General features: G+C 33.8%; 1 protein-coding gene across 1 annotated transcript in view; it reads right to left on the bottom strand.

The window, feature by feature from the left end:
• LOC102807711 (uncharacterized) overlaps nt 1–22,939 on the bottom strand; it is a 54,078-nt gene that overhangs the window by 25,319 nt on the left and 5,820 nt on the right. Inside the window, exons 2-7 of the mRNA XM_085495065.1 lie at nt 11,032–11,214; nt 8,772–8,897; nt 5,298–5,406; nt 4,629–4,743; nt 2,254–2,373; nt 595–618 (exon numbers count right to left, since the gene is read on the bottom strand). Of these exons, the coding sequence (XP_085351191.1) occupies nt 595–618; nt 2,254–2,373; nt 4,629–4,743; nt 5,298–5,406; nt 8,772–8,897; nt 11,032–11,214 (677 nt within the window). The remainder of the gene's footprint in view (nt 1–594; nt 619–2,253; nt 2,374–4,628; nt 4,744–5,297; nt 5,407–8,771; nt 8,898–11,031; nt 11,215–22,939) is intronic.

Raw genomic sequence — 22,939 nt, 5'->3', positions numbered from 1 at the left:
TGTCAGTGTTATTTCAGTATTATTTGTTGTTATTGTTATCATTGTCGTGGTTGCTTTGTTGTTGTTGGTGATGGTTTTATGTGAATTATAATATCTGTTGTTGCTGATGTTGACGGCGGTGAACTGTTCTTATACCACAATCAAACTTCCTTTCATCTTTTGTCGTAGTTGTTGTTGGTATTTATTGTTGTTTGTGATGTTGTATAAGTTGCAGTATTTGTTGTTGGAATAAAATATCGAGATTGTTGCCACATGTATGAAATGCTTATTCTGAAGTTACAATGTTACAGACATGACAACAGATTCTGTAAACAAATACATGATTACTACATGAATTAGCACACGACAACAAAATTATAACTACAACAATAAACATTTTTATCAAGCAATGAAAAATGACATATGTATCATCAACCTTACACCCCTGTTTTCCAAATAAAATGGATTAATCCAATTATTATTTATTAGTAATGGGTTATTCTACTTTGGACAGAGGGTGGATGGCTAAGATGATATGTGCACAGGATAGTGTTAGTGTTTATTACGTGCATATTTCAAATCAGTGAGTGATTCCATTTTAGTTATTTCACTTACTTTATTCGGTTCAACGGGTGACTCCTGGAAAAAACGTGTGATAAAACGATTGCATTTATATTTTAATATCCATATGTGGAATTATTATAATGTTATAAATTTATAATTTATTTATACAATATTAGGATGCAGAGAGGGACTTCTTTTGAAAAAAATATTGAAATTAATATTATACCGGTAATATTATATTATAATGTATTGTATTTACTCCATTAGAAGTGCATCTCTGATACAGAAATAAATAAAATATTATGTTTATTAATAATACATTTTATTTTGGCTATAGCTATATTTCTATCATTTACTAATAGAGAAAATACGCTATTACAAAATTATATAATGAACAATACCAAATGTAAAATGTCCACTTTGTCATAACTTTCAATCATTGAGACAATTTTGTATGAGAAACATAAATCTGATGTAAAACTTTTGATTTCAAGTCAAAGAGAGAATAAACTTGTGAAATGGTAAAATATAATATTACTTTATTCAGGTTAGGTATATCTTAAAAAAGCAGTGACAGGTTGTGATATGAATTATTAATTTAAATAAATACTCAAAAAAAAATTAGGCAAAATACTTTTATCTGTTTTACACAAATGTATTTATATTTTTAGCAAACTTTTTGCCAGTATGAGGAAAATCACAAAATGTTGTACCATTATGTATAAAAAATCACTGGCGTTCTTTGGCAGTTACAGCAAATCCCATTAAGGCTTAGAAAATAAATATCTCTGTTTTCTTGTTTTCGCACACATCATTTTGAACTATGCGCCTCAAACTTTTTTTTTCCTTCTAAAGCATTTCAAAATGCGCTTGTACTCGCACTTGTTTAAAACTTCCTCTATTTTATATATTCAAAAAAAAAATTTCATAAACTTCATATTAGTATCTATAATAAGTTTGGATAGAATATTAACAGTTATTAACAAATTTTAATCATCAAATTTGATGAAAGTAAAAACCTATATTTTGCAACTGTCGGAGGTTAGTGGTAACAATTAGTAGCTAATGATATATATGGAAAGTCATTTGGGTAATCAAAGAAACTTTTAAAACAAGATAATAATATTCAATTCAACTTAAATGTGTTCTCTTTTGTTAAAAAAAAAATCACACACCAATACATTCAGCAATTTGAACATTATCATTAAATCAGTATATTTAATTAGAAACAGTCAGTTTTCGAAAATAAATACATTTTATTGAAAGAGAAAAAGACTAATTTACCCAAAAAATCACGAAAGAAAAAATTACACTAGAACTGAAAGCATAAGCTATTTAGCAAACTTAAATATTTTTTTAAGAAAGTTTGTTAGGTTAACAAATTTTTGATTGTTAAACTTTCAAAATGATTTATACATTAACAGTGGCTCTGTAATCAACGTAATATAGACCTACCATATCTATGATTGAAACGTAATGCTGTAGATTCGATGCGTTTCACGTAGTATAGGCAACACTAGATATCCAAATGTGTCGCTTTAATGAAGTCTCAACTTCTTGTCAAACTTTTACACAGAGAATGAACATGCATATACATGTTGTTTGAGTATGCAAATGGGCTTGAAAGCTGTACCAATCATGGAAGCTTTTCACCTGGGCATAAAAATAATTATGCATAATTGTGTTTGTGTGGTTGCCATAGCAACTTACCTCAGCAGTCTTGTCGTCCACTTTCATTGTTTCGATGACCTTTGTTCTCTTATGAATGTTGTGTGGAGCACCACCGCCGGGACGGCCAAATGGTTGATAGTTTTTCAGCATTTCAAGATCCTGAGATAAAATTAATAAAGTATGGCGGGTAAGACAAGCAAATACTGTGAATTATTTAATTTTCACAGCTGGAAATTATCTTAATTTAAAGATTTTACAGGATTTGTGAAGACAATATTTTGCAAAAGTCATTGATGCTATGTGATGCCAGATTTCGCGAATTTCACTGATTTGTGAAAATTATCTCTGGCAAAATTAAAGTGGTTTACAGTAGTCCATAAAGCTTTGTTGCAAGAAATTTTAATTTACAGTTGTTAGATTATTTTCAAGTCAAATTTTGTTATTGTTTTGAGGTTTTCAAGCATATTTATCCACAGTAACCACAAGACAGAGAAATTTTACATCAATTGGCTATCTCAGTAAAATTTGGTCTTTTTTAACAATATTTTCAAATTTCACATTGAGCATAACAAGGCGTATTTTTGGTAAAGCACAGTAGATCACAATAATTCCACATAAAAAAAATTCTTCTGAATATCGCAAGTTAGGGAAAATATTGTCCAAATATTGTAGCAATGAAAGATTTCACTGGGTTCCTAAACAGAGACACAGAGACTTTTGTAAAAATCTTTCCCCCAAAATACTCTCAAATTATTAAAAGGGAAATATTTCTACATTTCTGAAATGTTAACAGCCTACAATGTATGTATACTGAGTAAACTAAGGTCTAAAAATTGGAAGGTAAATCTGCAAAGTCACTAACACTATTTTCATAATTCAATATGTACTTTCACATTTCTCGTATCTATTTCATTTTGTTTTAATTCAATTTAAATCATCAAAATTTAAATGTCAAATAAGTTAAATTAATTTTACCTTTAAACCAAATCAGTTTGGGAATTTGGGTTATATTAGTACAGGGCATCATCACAATGCATCAACACTCAGTAAATGTCATGTTTATCATATTTTCTCCAAGTTTTCCCTAATAAGTCGAATATTAACAAAATAAGTGAAGCAGAACTACATAGTATTTAATTCAAAATTTCTGAATTTGATAAAAATTATAAGAAATTAAATTTATTTTAATCCTATAAAATACAGCAGTTTTAAAAAAAAGACATATGCTCAATTAATTTCATGTTGATGCATGTTTTTGGGTTTCTTTTCGGGATTCCACTTATCTGCCACTAGAGGGCGCTGTCACTAAAATCCATGAGCTGATAGTTGATTTTTATTGGGGCATTTTAAATTTCGAAAGAGAAAACTAATTATATATTATAATTATGACCCTTCATAGTAATATACTTTTTCCAGAAGATGGAGTGTATTACAGATATTATACTGGTATAATCCATCAAGTAGCAGGGCAGTTTTGTAATCAGGAAAACTTTCATTAATTGTATTGTTTTGTTTTTTTATTACATCATCCCATGCCAGTTACCTAACATGTAACTATGACAACATATATATTTTCTGAAAGCTTGAATGTACATGCACTCAGCTGAACTTATACTTTAATGCCTGCTATTTAACCCTTTGAAGTTCATCATTCTGCCTAAATTCTTGCACATCATTTTGCCAATTTTTATACATTTTTCTATAATTTTGTTGTTAATATTGAACGAAATGGACATAATTTTCTAATTTATAGACGTTTTATTCCAAATATTGAAAAAGTTATACAGGTTTATTTTGCGAAATATGTTGATTTTGGTGACAGAGAATATACTGAATTAACAGATGTGAAACAACATTAATTTCATTGTGTGCCTTCACTACAATTCCCACTCACTGTAGTTAGACCACACTTTTTTTATTCCTTATTTCTCAAGTTTTTATAAGGCAATTTTTTTGAGGAGGGCGAAAAAAAAATAAAATTAATTCTTTTTTCCCATTAGATTTGTGCGATTCTCAAAGAATTGTAAGTGAGATCATTGATCGGAGAGTGGAAATGAAATAAAATTTTATTCTCTGTATAACCTCGTTTCTCATCTGTGCGAGACTTCGGTACTTTGATCATAATACTCCCACGAGAATGCAATTTGGATTTGTTATGCGGCAGGCCGTAAAAAAAATGAAGATAAAAATAAAAAAATTTTAGCTTTTTTTTGCGCTTTTATTTTTATTTCATTTTCGGCTCCTGTTCATTCGGCGGGTCACGAAACAAGAAATAATAAAAGTCTGGCCTTAACTGAAATGTACAAAAGGGTTCACAAGAAGATGCACTAGCAAAATCTTTTCCCATAAATCCATTATGAGTATGAAAGTAGAATATTTTTAGTAGAGAAGAGATGCCATATTTTACTTGTTACCTTTCTCTTCTCTTCTGACTGTTCAATCTGTTGATGTCTTTTCAGCTCTTTAAATCTGGCTATGTCATCATCTGCTTCTTTTTTCTGTGCTACCTTCTTCCTGGCTTCTGCTGACCTAAGAACATTGAACAGCACAATTTTAATTTTACCTCATCAAAAGTATATCTTATATATTGTCCCAAAAAAATATTTGCATCAATATTTGTTTTATAATCCTAAGTAAATCCTTTTTTTAAAATGCTGATTTAATAGTATGATCGTATATACTACTTGTCAAAATTATCGAGATATTGATCTCATATGAAAAAAGATGGCGATCTTGATTGTTGCGCAGACCAACGAATACAAACTGCGTTGTTACCAAGCTTTAACTAAATAATTTCTTTGGATATTGAAAGGTACCAAAGGAATCACCAACGGTAGTCTCAGTCAAAACTCGTACTTGTGATTCCATTAGAAGAGCGATTTGAATCGTGGGAAAGACAATGTTTATCGACACAAATGTTACACATGCTTGGCGCGACAACGAACACCCTTTACATAGCCTACAGTGACATAAAAAAAGGAATACTACAAAATGGTAACATTTGTGAGTCACTACTGTTCGGTGTGTAACAGATTAAAAAAAAAGAATACATATGCATTTGTAATGATAAAAATGTCACTTACAATGTATTAGACATAAACAATGTCTTTTTTGGTGTGGGGGTCTGTTTATTTATTGGAACAGCATCAGAGCTATATAAAACACCTTGGTCCGTACCACTGACAGGTTGACCTAGTTGATAAATAAAAAGAAGTAAGTAAGTATATTTACAAAATTATGCATATCCCTAGCTTAGCCAATCACAGATATTGATTCCTGCATATAATTAGATGCACAACTGTGAATGGCTATCATCTATAAGTAACTAATTTACAAAATTATGCATATCTCTGGCTTAGCCAATCACAGATATTGATTCCTGCATATAATTAGATGCACAACTGTGAATGGCTATCATCTATAAGTAACTAATTTACAAAATTATGCATATCTCTGGCTTAGCCAATCACAGATATTGACTCCTGCATATAATTAGATTCACATCTGTGAATGGCTACCATTTATAAGTAACTAATTCACAAAATTATGCATATCCCTAGCTTAGCCAATCACAAACATGTTTAATAGTAACATATCAACTTTGAATATATTGAATTTTTTATTTTTATTTTTTTTATTTCATACATGTATATTATATATAAACCCCAAAACTGGTAGGATTTTAATTCTCCAACTCAATTACAGAAATCTTAAATATCACTAAAAAATACACTCCCCTCCCTTCCTCTCCCTCAGAATGTCTATAAATGAAATGATAACCTCCACACCAGAAATGAAAGCACTAGCATGATACAGAATGACTTTTAAAGTGTAGTTGTAGAAGGAAACACACACAGCAAGAAAAAGTTTGTAGTCACCACACAATTTTACTTAAAAGGTTGATTGATACCGACTCCCATGCTTTGATTTACTAGAAACAAAAGAGTGGTCACTGTTTTTTAGATAAGTGTTTTGATTTTAAGGTAGAATGCTCTTCACAAGTTTTTAATATATGTGCATATTTTAGCGCATATAGCAGTAACAATACTTTATGTAAAAATCTTTCTACAATTATTCATTTTTGTATCAGTCAGCAGTATGTGAGAAAAATGGTTAAATATTATGCATAAATGACATTTAATGCAGCAATTTTCATAGACCACAATGAAAACACATTTTTTTAACAAGTCATTGTCAATGACACGTCCCTGTTCCGTTCATATTTGAGTGACATATACATTCAAAGCAGATCATGACCGAAATGCACCTGCATATGTACAACACATTGTGCTAAATCTGAACAAAATCCATCCATGCATGACTGAGATCCGGTTCTGGAATTGTGAAAATACGTGATTTTGATGCATTTTCGGCCTTAAAATGGCCATCATTCCGCTATTGTTAAGCAGATCATGAAACAAATGCACATATCTATTTGTGACATGATGTACCATGTGTGTGTGAAGTTTGAACTTGATCAATCCAGACATGTCTTGGATACGGATCCAGAACTGAATTCTTTAACAAAATGGCCGCCAGTCGGCCATTTCGAACTTGATCCGAAAAAAAAAGACGTGCATCAAGGTCCTATTATGTTTAATGTATGTACCAAATTTGAACAAAATCCATCCATGCATAACTGAGATACGGGTCCGGAATGGTGAAAATGTGCGATTTCAATGCATTTTCGGCCTTAAAGCGGCCCCCATTTGGCTATCGTTAATGAGATCATGAAACAAATGCACATACATATTTGTGACATGATGTACCTTGTGTGTGTGAAGTTTGAACTTGATCAATCCAGACATGTCTCGGATACGGATCCAGAACTGAATTCTTTAAAACAAAATGGCCGCCAGTCGGCTATTTCGAACTTGATCCGGAAAAAAAAATGACGTGCATCAAGGTCCTATTATGTTTAATGTATGTACCAAATTTGAATGAAATCCGTCCATGCATAACTGAGATCTGGGTCCGGAATGGTGAAAATGTGCGATTTCAATGCATTTTCAGCCTTAAAGCGGCCCCCATTTGGCTATCGTTAATGAGATCATGAAACAAATGCACATACATATTTGTGACATGATGTACCTTGTGTGTGTGAAGTTTGAACTTGATCAATCCAGACATGTCTCGGATACGGATCCAGAACTGAATTCTTTAAAACAAAATGGCCGCCAGTCGGCCATTTCGAACTTGATCCGAAAACAAAAAATGACGTGCATCAAGGTCCTATTATGTTTAATGTATGTACCAAATTTGAATGAAATCCGTCCATGCATAACTGAGATCCGGGTCTGGAATGGTGAAAATGTGCGATTTCAATGCATTTTCGGCCTTAAAGTGGCCGCCATTTGGCTATCGTTAATGAGATCATGAAACAAATGCACATACATATTTGTGACATGATGTACCTTGTGTGTGTGAAGTTTGAACTCGATCAATCCAAGCATGTCTCAGATACGGATCCAGAACTGAATTCTTTAAAACAAAATGGCCGCCAGTCGGCCATTTCGAACCCGATCCCAAAAAAAAAATGACGTGCATCAAGGTCCTATTATGCTTAATGTATGTACCAAATTTGAACAAAATCCGTCCATGCATAACTGAGATCCGGGTCCGGAATGGTGAAAATGTGCGATTTTGATGCATTTTCGGCCTTAAAATGGCCACTATTCGGCTATCGTTAATCGGATCATGAAAAAAATGCATGTGCATATGTCCCATATAATGTAGTATGTATGAGTGAAGTTTGAACTTAATCGGCCCATGCATGTTCGAGATACAGGTGATCACGGACGCACGGACGCACGGACGCACACAGGGCAAAACATAAGTCCCCGTTTTCGGACTGCGTCCGAATGGGGACTAATTAATAACCCACTAAAAATATTGTGAATTTTTTAATACTTTTAGACATCCAAAAGGACATTGTAAAACACTACTGGTATATATCTTTTTTCACCATATGTCAAAAAGCAAAAATTTGAGATATTGAAATTCATCTTTAATAGCAAATATTGCTTTTATTGTATGCCAGATCATTAAAATATAATTGTAATATTTGACTATTCATCTTTTTTTTTGGGGGGGGGGGGTTACACAGAAAGCTAATTTGAAACACAAACACAATTCAAGCCCAGGGATTGCACCAAAGAATCATGGGACACTACTGTTTATGTTGTCTACAAAGTTATTCTATCTTTTGTAATTTAAATGTAATTTTAATCCAGAAAGTAAATTTGTTGTGAGATTGGGCTTAACTGGAAGTGCCCCTTCAAGATATTGACCAATCCCTGAAAGAAACACACGAAGATCAAAGAAAGTTAATTACAAACCATGCATGAATATTTAGCCACACAACACAACACCACTGAATTTCAGGGATGGACCAGTAAATATATTGGGGGAGGAAGATTTACAACAATTTGAGATTTCTTCCCTCACCCACATGCAACTGGTTCATCTTTTTCGGTGGATGAGCACACAAGCATGCGGCAAGCAGGAGTTAAAAAAAATGATTATGAATGATTTTTTTAGCAAATGCCAGGACATACTGGAACGGATGTCACGTGGGCTGGTTGCTACAGCTTTGCGTTCCTCGTAACCATGGAAACCTAATCGACTAGGTGCACTTCCAGCAACATAGTTACGTCTAGTGAAGTCATAAGCAGTGATTGGATCTAGGGAAAAAAATTGTTAGTAAATTAAGGTAGTATTCCACTAATTGCAAATAATAATGTTAATAATATGCAAATAATGTTATTGTTATTACATATGATGTTTAATGTTTCCAGTTTAGAGGTAATTACACATACAGAATTACATCTCATGAAACAAACAAAATACATGTTTTCTTGAAAATTTCCGTTTGAATTCAAAAATTTTTAAAAAACACTTTTTCATATTATTTTTAAGGTCGAAAAAACAAAAGCCCCCAAAACGACAATAATTTTTTTGGGTTTAGAGGTGTTCAAAAATAAAGTGCGGTGATGCACATTTTTTTATTTCTCTATCAATATTTATTCAAACTCTCCTACCACCCCAACCTTCACCCCCAAACTAATATCATTTATAAACTGATCCCTGTATTAAATGATCAAAATCAAATCTATTTTTTGGTGCTTACTGGATTAGCATGGTTTAAGTAAACCATTTTATACCAACAAACTTATATACAACTCTAGATGTTCAATATGAAGTAATTTAATATTTTTCATAAATTTTCCTAATCTTTTGCAAATTTATACTAATAATTAATTAAAGTTATTAAATTCATTTTCAAATCATTTATAAAATTTAGTACAAGCAGATACTTTGAGGAATAATTAGAAAAAGATTCAGATAGTTATAAAATCAATACCTAAACAGAATGTATCTACAATGAATCTAAATGGCATCTGACAGGACAATAGATTTCGAAAGCAAACCAAAAATGTTCCAAGTATTCAATCATTAAGTCAACCACAATAAACAAGATTTGACTTTTATTCCAGACAATTACAAACAACTTGGACATATAAAATGAATTGTACCATGTACATTTTCAACTGAATTCATCCATGGCAATGCACACATGCTAGACAATATATTACATAGTGCTTTCATTTCACCAAGATGGCTGACACCTGCCACGGCCATTCAGCAGATGAGGTGAGGTGTAACAAACAATCAAACAATGTCTCACACCACGTGCTGGCATATAGACAATGTACAATTAGTTGCTGTGTCGTCAAGATACTCTGAACCACACAGAGATCGATGCAGACAGTTTATTCAAATAAATTTTAGCATGCACAGGTAAAAGTACAGATAAGAGTACACAAAATTACCAATTTTATTTCAGTGTGAAACATGAAAAAATTATTAGCTCTATTAGCAAATCTCCAAAAAAATTAATGTAAAACCAAAAATATCTATTTTATACCAACTGAAAACAATCACGTTAATTGTTTTGTTAGGATGTATGTATTTACATACTTAATAATGTTGCCATCTTTCAAAATGAATTTCAATGGACTGAATGAACGAATAATGATGATGACTATAAGTAAACAGAAACAAACAGTTGTGAACAGCAATGAATTGAACCCCTAGTGGGCGACTCAACAAAAAGGTCCGGTATACAACCTTGAAAGAAAAAGAAATAACACTGTTGTACATTTAGGAATAATGTTACATTTAATTCATAGGGATAATTCAAAAAATATGAAATGTTTGAATCTTTGGAAAACTCTCTCAGGTACTGGACTGTTTTAAACCTAAGCTTCTGTGTGTTGGAAGAGTGAAGGTCCTAGCTGTGACAACGCCCTCAATGTTAGGTTTTGAAAAACAAATACCTATTTTGACTCATCACTAAAATATTATAGGTCCGCAATTCCAGTGTTTTATTCCTAAGAGAATAATCTTATGAATAATTAATTTAAATTATTTCTCCAACCATTGTTCAGTAATCTAATAGATGAGTTTCATGTTCTATTAGTTGCTAGGTTACCAAGCAGTGCTGATTTCATAAGAGAATAAAGGTGACTACACTTCCCATCATCTTTTAATCGACGGAGTAATTAAACAGCACTAACACCATAGTTGCCATGGAAATTTGATTCAGTCGGTGAAACAGGTATCACTGTCTTAGGAACAACAAGCAAAGATGATTTCGCTTAAAAGAATCAGTAACCTAGCAACTTATCTATTCTACAAACCCTTTGACTTGTATTGTCAATTTTTGTCACCACTCCTGTCAGTGTTTGCAACTTTTCTAAAAATTTGCTTCTTTTCTTTTCTGTGAAATAAAATTGGATGTAAATAAAGACATACCTTTGACAAAGTGTTGTGGTCGTCCATAGTTCTGTGATGTGTTTAAGCTGTGTGATGGTAGACCTCCCAAAATGGGGATCCGAGACGATTCAAAACTACCATCGGGATAGCCTTTAAACCGGAAGTTCCCTTGTGTGGCCGGACCGGACTGTTGATTCAGATGACTTAAATCTTTTGGTGTAACTATGGAAAGAAAAACAAATCATAGTCAATGAAAAGTAATTATTTACACTCATGTGACTGACATGATACAAAGTAGAGCCAGTTTATTCCTTTCTTTATTCTGCCTATGATATTTATAATGCTTTTCTAGCACAAAAATGATGATCAGCCATTTTGAATCAGATTCTGAAACAGAGGCATGTGCAAATGTGTTACATGATGTATGTATAAAGTTTGAACATGTTGTTAGAAATATGGCTACATAAACAGCAGTTTTTAAAAACAAAACGGCCATCAGTCAGCCATTTTGGATCAAATCCGGGGGAAATAATGATGTGCTTCAAGGACCCGTTATGTTAAATGGGCATATACCAAGAATGAATAAGTCCATGCATGACTTAGATCCAGTTCTGGAATGGCAGAAATGCATGGTTTTGGTGAGTTTTGGTGAGTCATTCGGCCATTTTGAATTGGATCATGAAACAAATGCGTGTGCATTTGTATAATATGATGTATGTGAAGTTTGAATGAAATTGGCCCACACATGTGTGAGATACAGGTATGAACGAATGCACAAACACATGCACAGAAGGTAAAATTATAAGTCAAAGTTGTTGGACCACGTCCAAACAGGGACTAAAAAACAGGATTTAGATATGTTAATTGTATGAATACCGATTTTGGCTCACTGTGTAGATTACACTGGTTAGCGCCACCAGGTGGTGAAATACAATTAAATGGGTGCATTTGTTTTTATTTAGAAGATAATACTTTTACAGGCATACTACCGGGGGTAAACAATTTTTCCCCTTTTCCTTTAAAAAAAATATATTTTTTTTGTTTTATTCAGTGGTAGCATGACTGTAGAATTAAAACAACATTGGAAACAAAACACAGAATGATTCAATTCAAAGTTGAATATTTTGTCAATAAAAGACATTTAAGTAGATTAAATTACATCAATCTGATTTACATTCAAAATCGCCATCTTTGTATATATGAGACCCATATCTCACGCATGCGCGGAGCGACGACTACCGCCCTTTAACCTTTTGAATGCAAGTTTTTTTTTTCCCACCCAAAATTCAGTGCAAATATTCTCACATTTTGTAAAATTTTCAGTAAATTTTATAACCATTTCGGGCCCATCGTCCGAATCGCATGGTCCTGTGTCTTCGACCTATGAGCCTCTACACGATGCCGCGCGGGATCGCATAGGCTAATTGCGTATCTTAAGCAGTGAGATCTGATTGGGCGCACTTCGAAACAAGGCACCCAATCAGCTTGGACGTACCAAATTATAAAACAAAATTTTACTTCCTGTTTTTGTTGATATGAAGACATCCTTCCCACACAAAACTGCGTCGATTGCCTGTACCTGATGAGGCTTGAGGGCACCAATGCCGGAAACTTTCGCAATTTTATCATCACAAATATCACGATTCATGGGCGCCACCATTTTGTTTAAAATGAAACACCAAAGAGGGATTTGTAACACGCAAACTGATTGGACAATGATTAGCCGCAACTGACTACTGGGGGTGCTGTTAGAATACGCATATTTGATGGTCGTTCTGCCAAGGTCTGTTTAGAGGATTTGCCGAATAAACTTTGACCTTGGCTAGCGAAGATGTTTCAGGCCATACAGTTAGTTTCAGATATTGCTTTTAATTTTTGATCAAAAGGTTTGTCAATTATAATCAACATTTCATGTGCAAAGAGCACACTATGTAAAATGATTTTGTAGATGGTTATAAAAGTAGACAATGGCTCTCAAAGGGATAATCAAGAATACTTTACTAGCATATATAAACAATTTATAAAGAAGCAGAAAAGGTCATAGACTGGACCCAGGGTTGAAATTAAAATTGCCTGTCTATTGACGATGTACCTGTCCCTAGCAAGATAAATAATGACATATTTGACATATTATTGGTTCACCATTGTTTCATAAGTCATGACAACTCTGAAAGCAATTATCTTGACATTAGCAGCTTTGGACCAGCAGGCTTTTAGCCAGCCATCTGTCAAAATTTCATTTGACAAGCTAAGCTACAAACCTGTCCACAAATGATTAAAAAATTCCCTGAATTTACAAAACAATAAAAATTAATAACCATAAAATAGTCAAAACAAGTCATTGTCAATGACACGTCCCCGTTCCGTTCATATTTGAGTGACATATACATTCAAAGCAGATCATGACCGAAATGCACCTGCATATGTACAACACATTGTACTAAATCTGAACAAAATCCATGCATGCATGACTGAGATCCGGTTCTGGAATTGTGAAAATACGTGATTTTAATGCATTTTCGGCCTTAAAATGGCCATCATTCAGCTATTGCTAAGCGGATCATGAAACAAAAGCACATATCTATTTGTGACATGATGCACCATGTGTGTGTGAAGTTTGAACTTGATCAATCCAGACATGTCTTGGATACGGATCCAGAACTGAATTCTTTAAGAAAATGGCCGCCAGTCGGCCATTTCGAACTTGATCCGAAAAAAAAAATGACGTGCATCAAGGTCCTATTATGTTTAATGTAAGTACCGAATTTGAACAAAATCCGTCCATGCATAACTGAGATCCGGGTTCGGAATGGTGAAAATGTGCGATTTCAATGCATTTTCGGCCTTAAAGCGGCCGCCATTTGGCTATCGTTAATGGGATCATGAAACAAATGCACATACATATTTGTGACATGATGTACCTTGTGTGTGTGAAGTTTGAACTTGATCAATCCAGACATGTCTCGGATACGGATCCAGAACTAAATTCTTTAAAACAAAATGGCCGCCAGTCGGCCATTTCGAACTTGATCTGAAAAAAAAAATGACGTGCATCAAGGTCCTATTATGTTTAATGTATGTACCAAATTTGAATGAAATCCGTCCATGCATAACTGAGATCTGGGTCCGGAATGGTGAAAATGTGCGATTTCAATGCATTTTCGGCCTTAAAGCGGCCGCCATTTGGCTATCGTTAATGGGATCATGAAACAAATGCACATACATATTTGTGACATGATGTACCTTGTGTGTGTGAAGTTTGAACTTGATCAATCCAGACATGTCTCGGATACGGATCCAGAACTGAATTCTTTAAAACAAAATGGCCGCCAGTCGGCCATTTCGAACTTGATCTGAAAAAAAAAATGACGTGCATCAAGGTCCTATTATGTTTAATGTATGTACCAAATTTGAATGAAATCCGTCCATGCATAACTGAGATCTGGGTCCGGAATGGTGAAAATGTGCGATTTCAATGCATTTTCGGCCTTAAAGCGGCCGCCATTTGGCTATCGTTAATGGGATCATGAAACAAATGCACATACATATTTGTGACATGATGTACCTTGTGTGTGTGAAGTTTGAACTTGATCAATCCAGACATGTCTCGGATACGGATCCAGAACTGAATTCTTTAAAACAAAATGGCCGCCAGTCGGCCATTTCGAACTTGATCTGGAAAAAAAAATGACGTGCATCAAGGTCCTATTATGTTTAATGTATGTACCAAATTTGAATGAAATCCGTCCATGCATAACTGAGATCTGGGTCCGGAATGGTGAAAATGTGCGATTTCAATGCATTTTCGGCCTTAAAGCGGCCGCCATTTGGCTATCGTTAATGGGATCATGAAACAAATGCACATACATATTTGTGACATGATGTACCTTGTGTGTGTGAAGTTTGAACTTGATCAATCCAGACATGTCTCTGATACGGATCCAGAACTGAATTCTTTAAAACAAAATGGCCGCCAGTCGGCCATTTCGAACTTGATCCGAAAAAAAAAATGACGTGCATCAAGGTCCTATTATGTTTAATGTATGTACCAAATTTGAACGAAATCCGTCCATGCATAACTGAGATCCGGGTCCGGAATGGTGAAAATGTGCCATTTTGATGCATTTTCGGCCTTAAAATGGCCGCTATTCGGCTATCGTTAATCGGATCATGAAAAAAATGCATGTGCATATGTCCCATATAATGTGTGATGTATGAGTGAAGTTTGAACATAATCGGTCCATGCATGTTCGAGATACAGGTGATCACGGACGCACGGACGCACGGACGGACGCACACAGGGCAAAACATAAGTCCCCGTTTTCGGACTCCGTCCGAACGGGGACTAAATATTTAGTGACAGTCTTTTATTTGGATATTATTTTTAGCCCAGACACTTTTTATTTTCTGGCTAGTTAGTTAGTTAGTTAGTAAACACATTACTCAACTGTCCAGAGGAACAGCAAATTGTACAATTAGTAGATTATGTAGTTAAAATCTACCTCTCTTAGACAATAATTAAAATATTACCTATTTTAACTACAGAAACTCTGTCATTAACTTAACCTTTCACCAGCAGTTCCCTCATTTCATCACAAATTCACAAAATAATCCTGGTTATAGTCTGCACTTTCTTTCAGAAGGTTAATGACAAAAATAGCCAAATTTTTTGAGTAAAAACCAAAAACTTACTGAAATTGTGTCTGCTGGTTCCAAAATTGGGCCTCATTTCCAGAAATATTGAAAATATAAGAAATAAGTGCAGAAAAATTAAAGGTTAATTAAAGCCTCAAGTCAGGTGATCAGGTCACAAGATAATCCTTATATATTAGAAGTGCTTACTGTTTGTGTATTTGAATTTTTTGTGGACAAAATCAAAACAAATGGACATTTAATTATTATCATAATTACTATATATAAGTAATAACAGAGGTACATTACTTGGGGATTGCAACTACGGTGACATGATATCAAGATCCCGTTTCAATCGCGCTCTCACATAAGTGTTCCAACTCAGAAAAATTCAAATGCGCATGCCCAAGGTAACTAGGATACTGGGATGTCCAGGTGGATCAAAATAGCTGCTCACGATATGACGGATTACGATAACTATATTTTCTGTACATTTTCGATGTATTACATTTTTTCACTATGAATGTGGTAATACATGTTTTATTGTTTTATCACAAACCGCCAATGTCATGTTGTAAGGTCGTAGCCTCAGTCTCGCTATCTACGAGATGAGACTTGAATGGGATCTTGACATGATGTCACCATACAGTACTATGAGCATTGCAAACCCCAAGTAATGTACCTCTGGTAATAATAATTAATGCCTGGCTTTTTGAAAATAAACTGACAGCTAAAAACCGCTCTCCCAGACACAGTAACATGAGTATTGATACGCTATACTATTAAAATCACTTTAAAATTAAAAATATATAATAAAATAGAAAACTGGATGACAATTCTAGGTTTTGAGTGGAGTGATTAATTAATTAAATCATTTTTGCATTTTAATTAACTATAGTCTCATACATTTACATCAAAATCTGGGCAATGTAGGGATCTATAAAAAATAAAAATATTTGACTGAAACTTGGTGGCAAGTGTACATCACGGAGATGTGAAAGAAACTTAGCTGCACATACTCGTACTTGTCAAGGTCCATTATGAACCCTATATAAGCTTATCTCAAGCAAATACAGTATATAATAAACACGCACCCTTTGGACTTTGGGGTGCCTTTAAATTTACAGTGTATCACTGTCTGTTAACGAAATATAGTGCTACAACCCAACTAACAGATTAGATAACATTCCATTAACCTGTCATCTCCAGCCCCCCCCCCCCCCCCCCGATTTGTATACATATTTTATGTTATTTTTTTGGAACATTTCTAATGCTTAACAATGATTACAGAGAACAGAATTTACATTAAGGTGGACTTAGTGACAAAACTGACTGAAGTTCCATAATAATAATGTAATTTACAACACCTACCCCATTGCAGAATGAGCTACTATAGACAGCTCTATATTTTACATAGACTTAGAGATTATCACAACTTAGTGATACATGTATTTGTTGTGAATTAACTGATGGAAATTTTGATGGCTACAATGCAATTTCGTGTTTTTCACTGACTTGAAATTTTTGAAAGTTTATGTTTACTGTAGTTATACATTGCTCAAAATACTAGTAAAATAATATATACATTTTCTGTTAAATTATTTTGCATTTCACTCAACACACAGAAAATCAACATTAAAAACATTTTCTACATACAGTATTCATAATACTGTAAAATAAATAAAAAATACTGTTAAATTTCACTGATTTACCATTTCAGGCATATTCAATGGGTTTTAAATTCACAGTTTTATTATCTAGATAATGTGTTCTATGCTAAATTTGACATATTTTATACTGGGTTTTAATTTAGCGCATTTTCCAGTCAGCGAAATAAGCAAAATTAAATCCCAATGAATAATTAACCCCTTTACAGTAGTCAAATTACCACTGCTAGGATGTGATAAACTTTCTAGAATTCCCAGCAAGCTGTAGTCGCTAGGCACGGCAGTTGTCCTAGCTTGATATGTCTTTGCGGGAGAGAAGTCAGTGAAATAAACAGTATTAAAATAACCAGTTACGAACCTGTTAAGGCAGTTTGTATAGGCATAACGCACACTGGAAGTCAACGCACGTAACAATTTAACAAGCACAGCACATTGTATGGAGGATTATGCAATACTTCAGGGCCACAAACCCCTGTTAAGAATAGAATGTATGAAAACAGTGTACAAGAAAGTTTTCTTTGTAGTCCTTCGTACATGCCGTTTTCATTTGTTCCTTGTTGAACAATAAGGTGCACAGCATGTGTCACCGGCAATAAGTACACTGTAAATTCAATTCATACAAGAGAATACGATCAACAGACTGGAAACTGCTAGTAGTAGTAGGACCATCCTACCGCAGTCTCTGGCACAGTGCCAAGTATATATCTATTTTAAGTTTTTCTAATTGGATCAGGTTGGATTGACAGAATTACAGCAAATTTTCAGATCAAGTCTGAGTAAGGGGCATTGTTAGGGCATGAATTGACTGACAACGCAATCATTCAACTCGGTCCGTGCGTTACCTGGAGCTAGGTAATACGTACTTTAGGTGAAACCATTGTCATTAGAGGGGTGGATTGAGTAAAGTGCTGGTACGTGCTTTTCTGAAAGAAATCATAGCAGCCAAAAAAAAGTCACAATTTGTTAGCTATTGATGATACCTAGCGATGTTGCCATTTATTATACATCTGTCACCGTATTTTCATCCTACCATATTAGGAAATGCGAATTCCAAATATGGAATGATTACGCGCATAAGCTTCCTCTAATAATAAAAACAAACATGGCTGCCACCAGGGTTTGACTGGACTCCATACAAAGAAGTTCGCTGATTCTGTTCTAAACTTTTTGGAATTCGGCATTCCCATGATGTATTCGTGGAAGGAAATTAAGATGTATAATAATAAGGTTATTACGAAGATACCTTAAAGAATGCACTCAGACCTCCGCTGTCTTTGTGCATACTTTGAGGTATCTTCGTAATAACCTTATAATACACTACCTTCAGAGGGATTGTCTGTTACTGACACCAAGGACTTGAACTAAGTGTAATACAACTATAAAGCAAGGGGAGGTTGAGTAATTGTCACCTGTGTATATGGCGATAACATGTCATTTTTTACAAATATGCGTCTACCCATAAGCTTTTTCATTTTTAGCGTGTGTTGTTATTGCCACTTAAACATGTGACAACCCCTCTGCTTTAAGTCACAAGATTTTACTTACTACTCTATGCACAACAAAAGCTTTCCTTTCGTCATTATAAATATTAATTAATGCCTATGGCAGTTGAAGGCAATCAACGAGCGCATTGACATCATTTGGAATAGTTCCAATGTTATTCAATCGGCCAATAGAAATCTCTTGTTTCAGTTTGAATTTTGAAATTCAGAAATATTTTATAAAGATGAAGGGAATGGCTTTGTTGCGCTGAGAGTACTAAAAAGACAGGATAATATAGCACAGCAGTATGGTCCTAAAAATTATATTCTGTTCTGTAGTGAAATACCGGTAGATATGTTTTGAACAGAAATAAGCAAAACTCGGAGTAATATTTAGAATTTCAGAACTTTTTTTTGTAAATTAAATACTATTTTGACAAGTAGAAAGACTTCCTAAAATTATTGGGTTTTCTTGTGCACACAAAACTATTCAATGAAACCAAGTCTACATACAGACTGTCCGCAGGGAAGATTTACAACAATGTACACAGTGAATATAGAGCCTCACAGGTGAAGACATAACAGGACTATAACCGCAAAAGCTGTATTTTTTTAATAATAAACAGTCTTAATTTAGTGATGTCTGACTTTTGACCTGTAGAGCATGGAGTGTGAAACCTCATAAATATTGACATTATTGTTGCTATGGCAAAATAAACTTTTATAGCCATAGCCTGTTAGCGCCATGACTAAATCAAACTGTTCAAATTGTTGCTATGTAGAAGACTAAATCCTTGTATATTTCAACTCATTAGTTATACCAGAGGTACATTACTTGGGGTTTGCAACTACGGTGACATGATATCAAGATCCTGTTACAATCTCGCTCTTGCATAAGCGTTCCAACTCAGAAAAATGCGAATGCGCATGCCCGAGGTAACTCGGATACTGGGATGTCCAGGTGGATCAAAATAGCTGCCCACGATATGACGGATTACGAGAACTATATTTTCTGTACTTTTTCGATGTATTACATTTTTCACTATGATAGTGGCAAGAAAAGTTTTATTTTTTCATTACAAACCTTGAACATTGATATTTGTCATGTCAGAAGGTCGTAGCCTCAATCTCGCTATCTACGAGATGAGACTTGAATGGGATCTTGACATGATGTTACAGTACTATGCGAGTTGCAAACCCCAAGTAATGTACCTCTGGTTATAATTATTACCATTCCATGTATTTTTGGCACAACATATTAAAATCAACAAACAATTTTCTGTGAACCAGAAATTAAATAAATCAGCGGAAAATAAAAATCAGCCAATACATATATTTGTACAACATGTGCTCAAGAATCGTAATGTTTGTTATTTTATTATTTACTGACGTTTAATTTCACTATTTTGATAATTTGAGCATATTCACTGTATTTTAAATTAATGGCTTCTATTGCAATATTAAATACTGTAAAATACTTTATTTTAGCTGGAATTAATTTTTGCTGAAAAGACTTTTTGGGTGTTTTGTAGAGAATTTATTTTCACTGATTTTTAATGAATTTAATGTAAAATATAGGAAAAAAAGTATTTTTGCCGGGATTTATTTTTACTGAAGGGGTGATTAATAGTATTTCCATGGATTTCAATTTAGTATTTCAGATATCAGTGAAAAAAAATTCAAATTGAAATCCTGTGAATAAATAATGTGTTTACAGTATGTAACTGTGGGCAATTACAGCCTACAATTCTCGGGGCGGACATCCAGACGTTTTCACCGCATGGCAACCATAACGGTGAAAACAAAGGCTGAAAAAGGTACTTTGGAATGGTTGTTGAGACTCCCTTGAACAGTGTAACAAGATTAGCCCTACGTGTGTAACATATATAAATTTGATTGTTCAGGATTACTTCAAAGTTGAGTTCCTGTTATTTTCTCGATTTTTCACTGGCTCTGAATCGCTTGGCGTTCCTCGTTCCTCAGCAGCGCGCTCAGAGCCCATATAAATATATGGTACAGTGGTACGCGTCTTCGCAACGTGGAACGTCTGAGACGTAGCTCCGCCCCCGAGGATACTCACTTTGATACTATAAGAAGACTAGCTAAATTGAAATCTATGATATTACATGAATCTGAGTCTCTCTAGAATTTTCAGCAGATTTTACTTTTTTTACAGGATGACAACCTATTGTTTTTTTGTTTTGTTTTTCAAAAAGGATAACAATCAGTTGTTTCACCTTCAAATATTTTCATTATATTTATATAATATTTTTCTCCTAAAATAGTAAAAATCGGTTCTTTTACTCCATAAACATTTTCTTTTATTCCAAAAAACATGAGTACATAATCTAATGAGCAAGTTAATCAAAAATTGATTTATGAAATAACAAAGACATGTCAACCAGCCATAGAAGTTGCTTTCAATCATTTCCTGTTCTTTGTTTAAAATGATTTATTAGAAAGTTAATGAAAATTGTGTCCAAACAAATGGCTGCCATGGCAACTGATTTTATTGGTATTCAGTTTTGACTTTGAAATTTGTTTTCTATTAGCATCTGCAAATTATGACCATTCCTTGTAAAATCATAACAAAAATAGAAAAGTGCAAAATATTCCACTAAATTTTGTTGGAAAATATTATGGTATGTATATAAACACTGAACAATCTGTGAAAAGTTTCTAACATCAGTTTATTTGGATCTGAGAGAATTTTTTTGAATTCTGTAGGAAAGTTTATTACCTACCAATTCTGACTACCAATTCAGACTACCAATTCAGACTAATAGAATAGTGTCCAGAACTAATAAAAATTTGGTTACAAATACATGTATCTGGTTGAAGAGGGGACATTCAATAAATCACAAGGTCACGAAACTTTCAGAGTTTTATTAGATTTATATAGATGGTTTATGTTTCCTTCTGAGGAGTAAATTGGTTTTACTTTTATTGAGGTGTTACTGGAGGAGAATAGTGTTTAGAAAGCATGGTTATTGACCTTGGGTCAATAATTAATTGCTGGGCTGGAGTCAAATTCTATGAACAGTCCTGTGACCATCACCCTGTTCCACTTAATGAAATGCAACTGGACACACCCAAAGTAAAAAATTAACCATTTCATCACAGTTCCCTCTTTTCATCAGAAATTCACAAAATAGTTTCGTTTATAGTTTATACTTTCTTTCTGAAGATTGGAATAAAAACAGACAAATTTGTTGAATAGGAACTTAAAATTGACTCAAACTTTGCCTGTTGGCTCCAAAATTACCGGTAGGGTTCATTTCCAGAAATATTGAAGAATATATAAGAAAAATATGCAGAAAAATTTGTGGAAAAATGTAATGGTGAAAGGATTAATGGACCCTTGGAACTACCATTCTACCATTTGAGATACACCGGCAGCGTGAATTCTATAACATGCCATAGTTGAAAAGATATTTGTTTTCAATTTCTTGGAAAAGACCTTCAAAGATTAAACATGTTTTTAAAAAAAAATCAGATACCGAACATCACTGATTGCAAGTATGTCAAATTTGTTGAGACGTGATGCTAACTTGAGCAAACCAGCAACTCTATTTACATGTTTCACTTACTTTTGTTTTAGTAGAGTGAATTTTATGACACTTGTACATAAAGTTGAATGTCATCAGTCTAGGCATTGGGATATCAGTGCAGATGAACACAAACAGATGCACTGGGTGGCAGCTATAAGTCCTCATTATCAGAATATGTCCAAACTGGATTAATATGGAATAACGGCTCATATACACTGGTATACTTAGTAATATATCTGCATATAAAATAGTTAATTTGCATATAAATTGCAATTCATTTGCATACTTCAAGTGAACATCAAAGTTAACACTAGAATATATTGTTTCCTTCACAAAACAGTGAACCTAGTCAATATCTCTGCAACATTTAGTTACAAAAGGGGCAGAAATAATAAATTAAAGTTTCTATTAATTGATCTCAGATTAAGGAATGAATCTGCCTGTCCCAATCAATGTGCCTGTATCTAGCAAGATACCGGTAATACTGTAAAATACTTTATTTTAGCTAGATACATCTTTGCCGAAAAAACATTATGGATGTTTCCTATGAAATTTATTTTCACTGAGTTGGGGATAAGTTATAGATAAAAAAAGGTATTTTCACTGGATTTTAATT

This window comes from Saccoglossus kowalevskii, chromosome 21 (assembly GCF_978046115.1).
Source record: "Saccoglossus kowalevskii chromosome 21, keSacKowa6.1, whole genome shotgun sequence".
Lineage (NCBI taxonomy): Eukaryota > Metazoa > Hemichordata > Enteropneusta > Harrimaniidae > Saccoglossus > Saccoglossus kowalevskii.
This window is presented reverse-complemented; position numbering and strand designations above follow the sequence as displayed.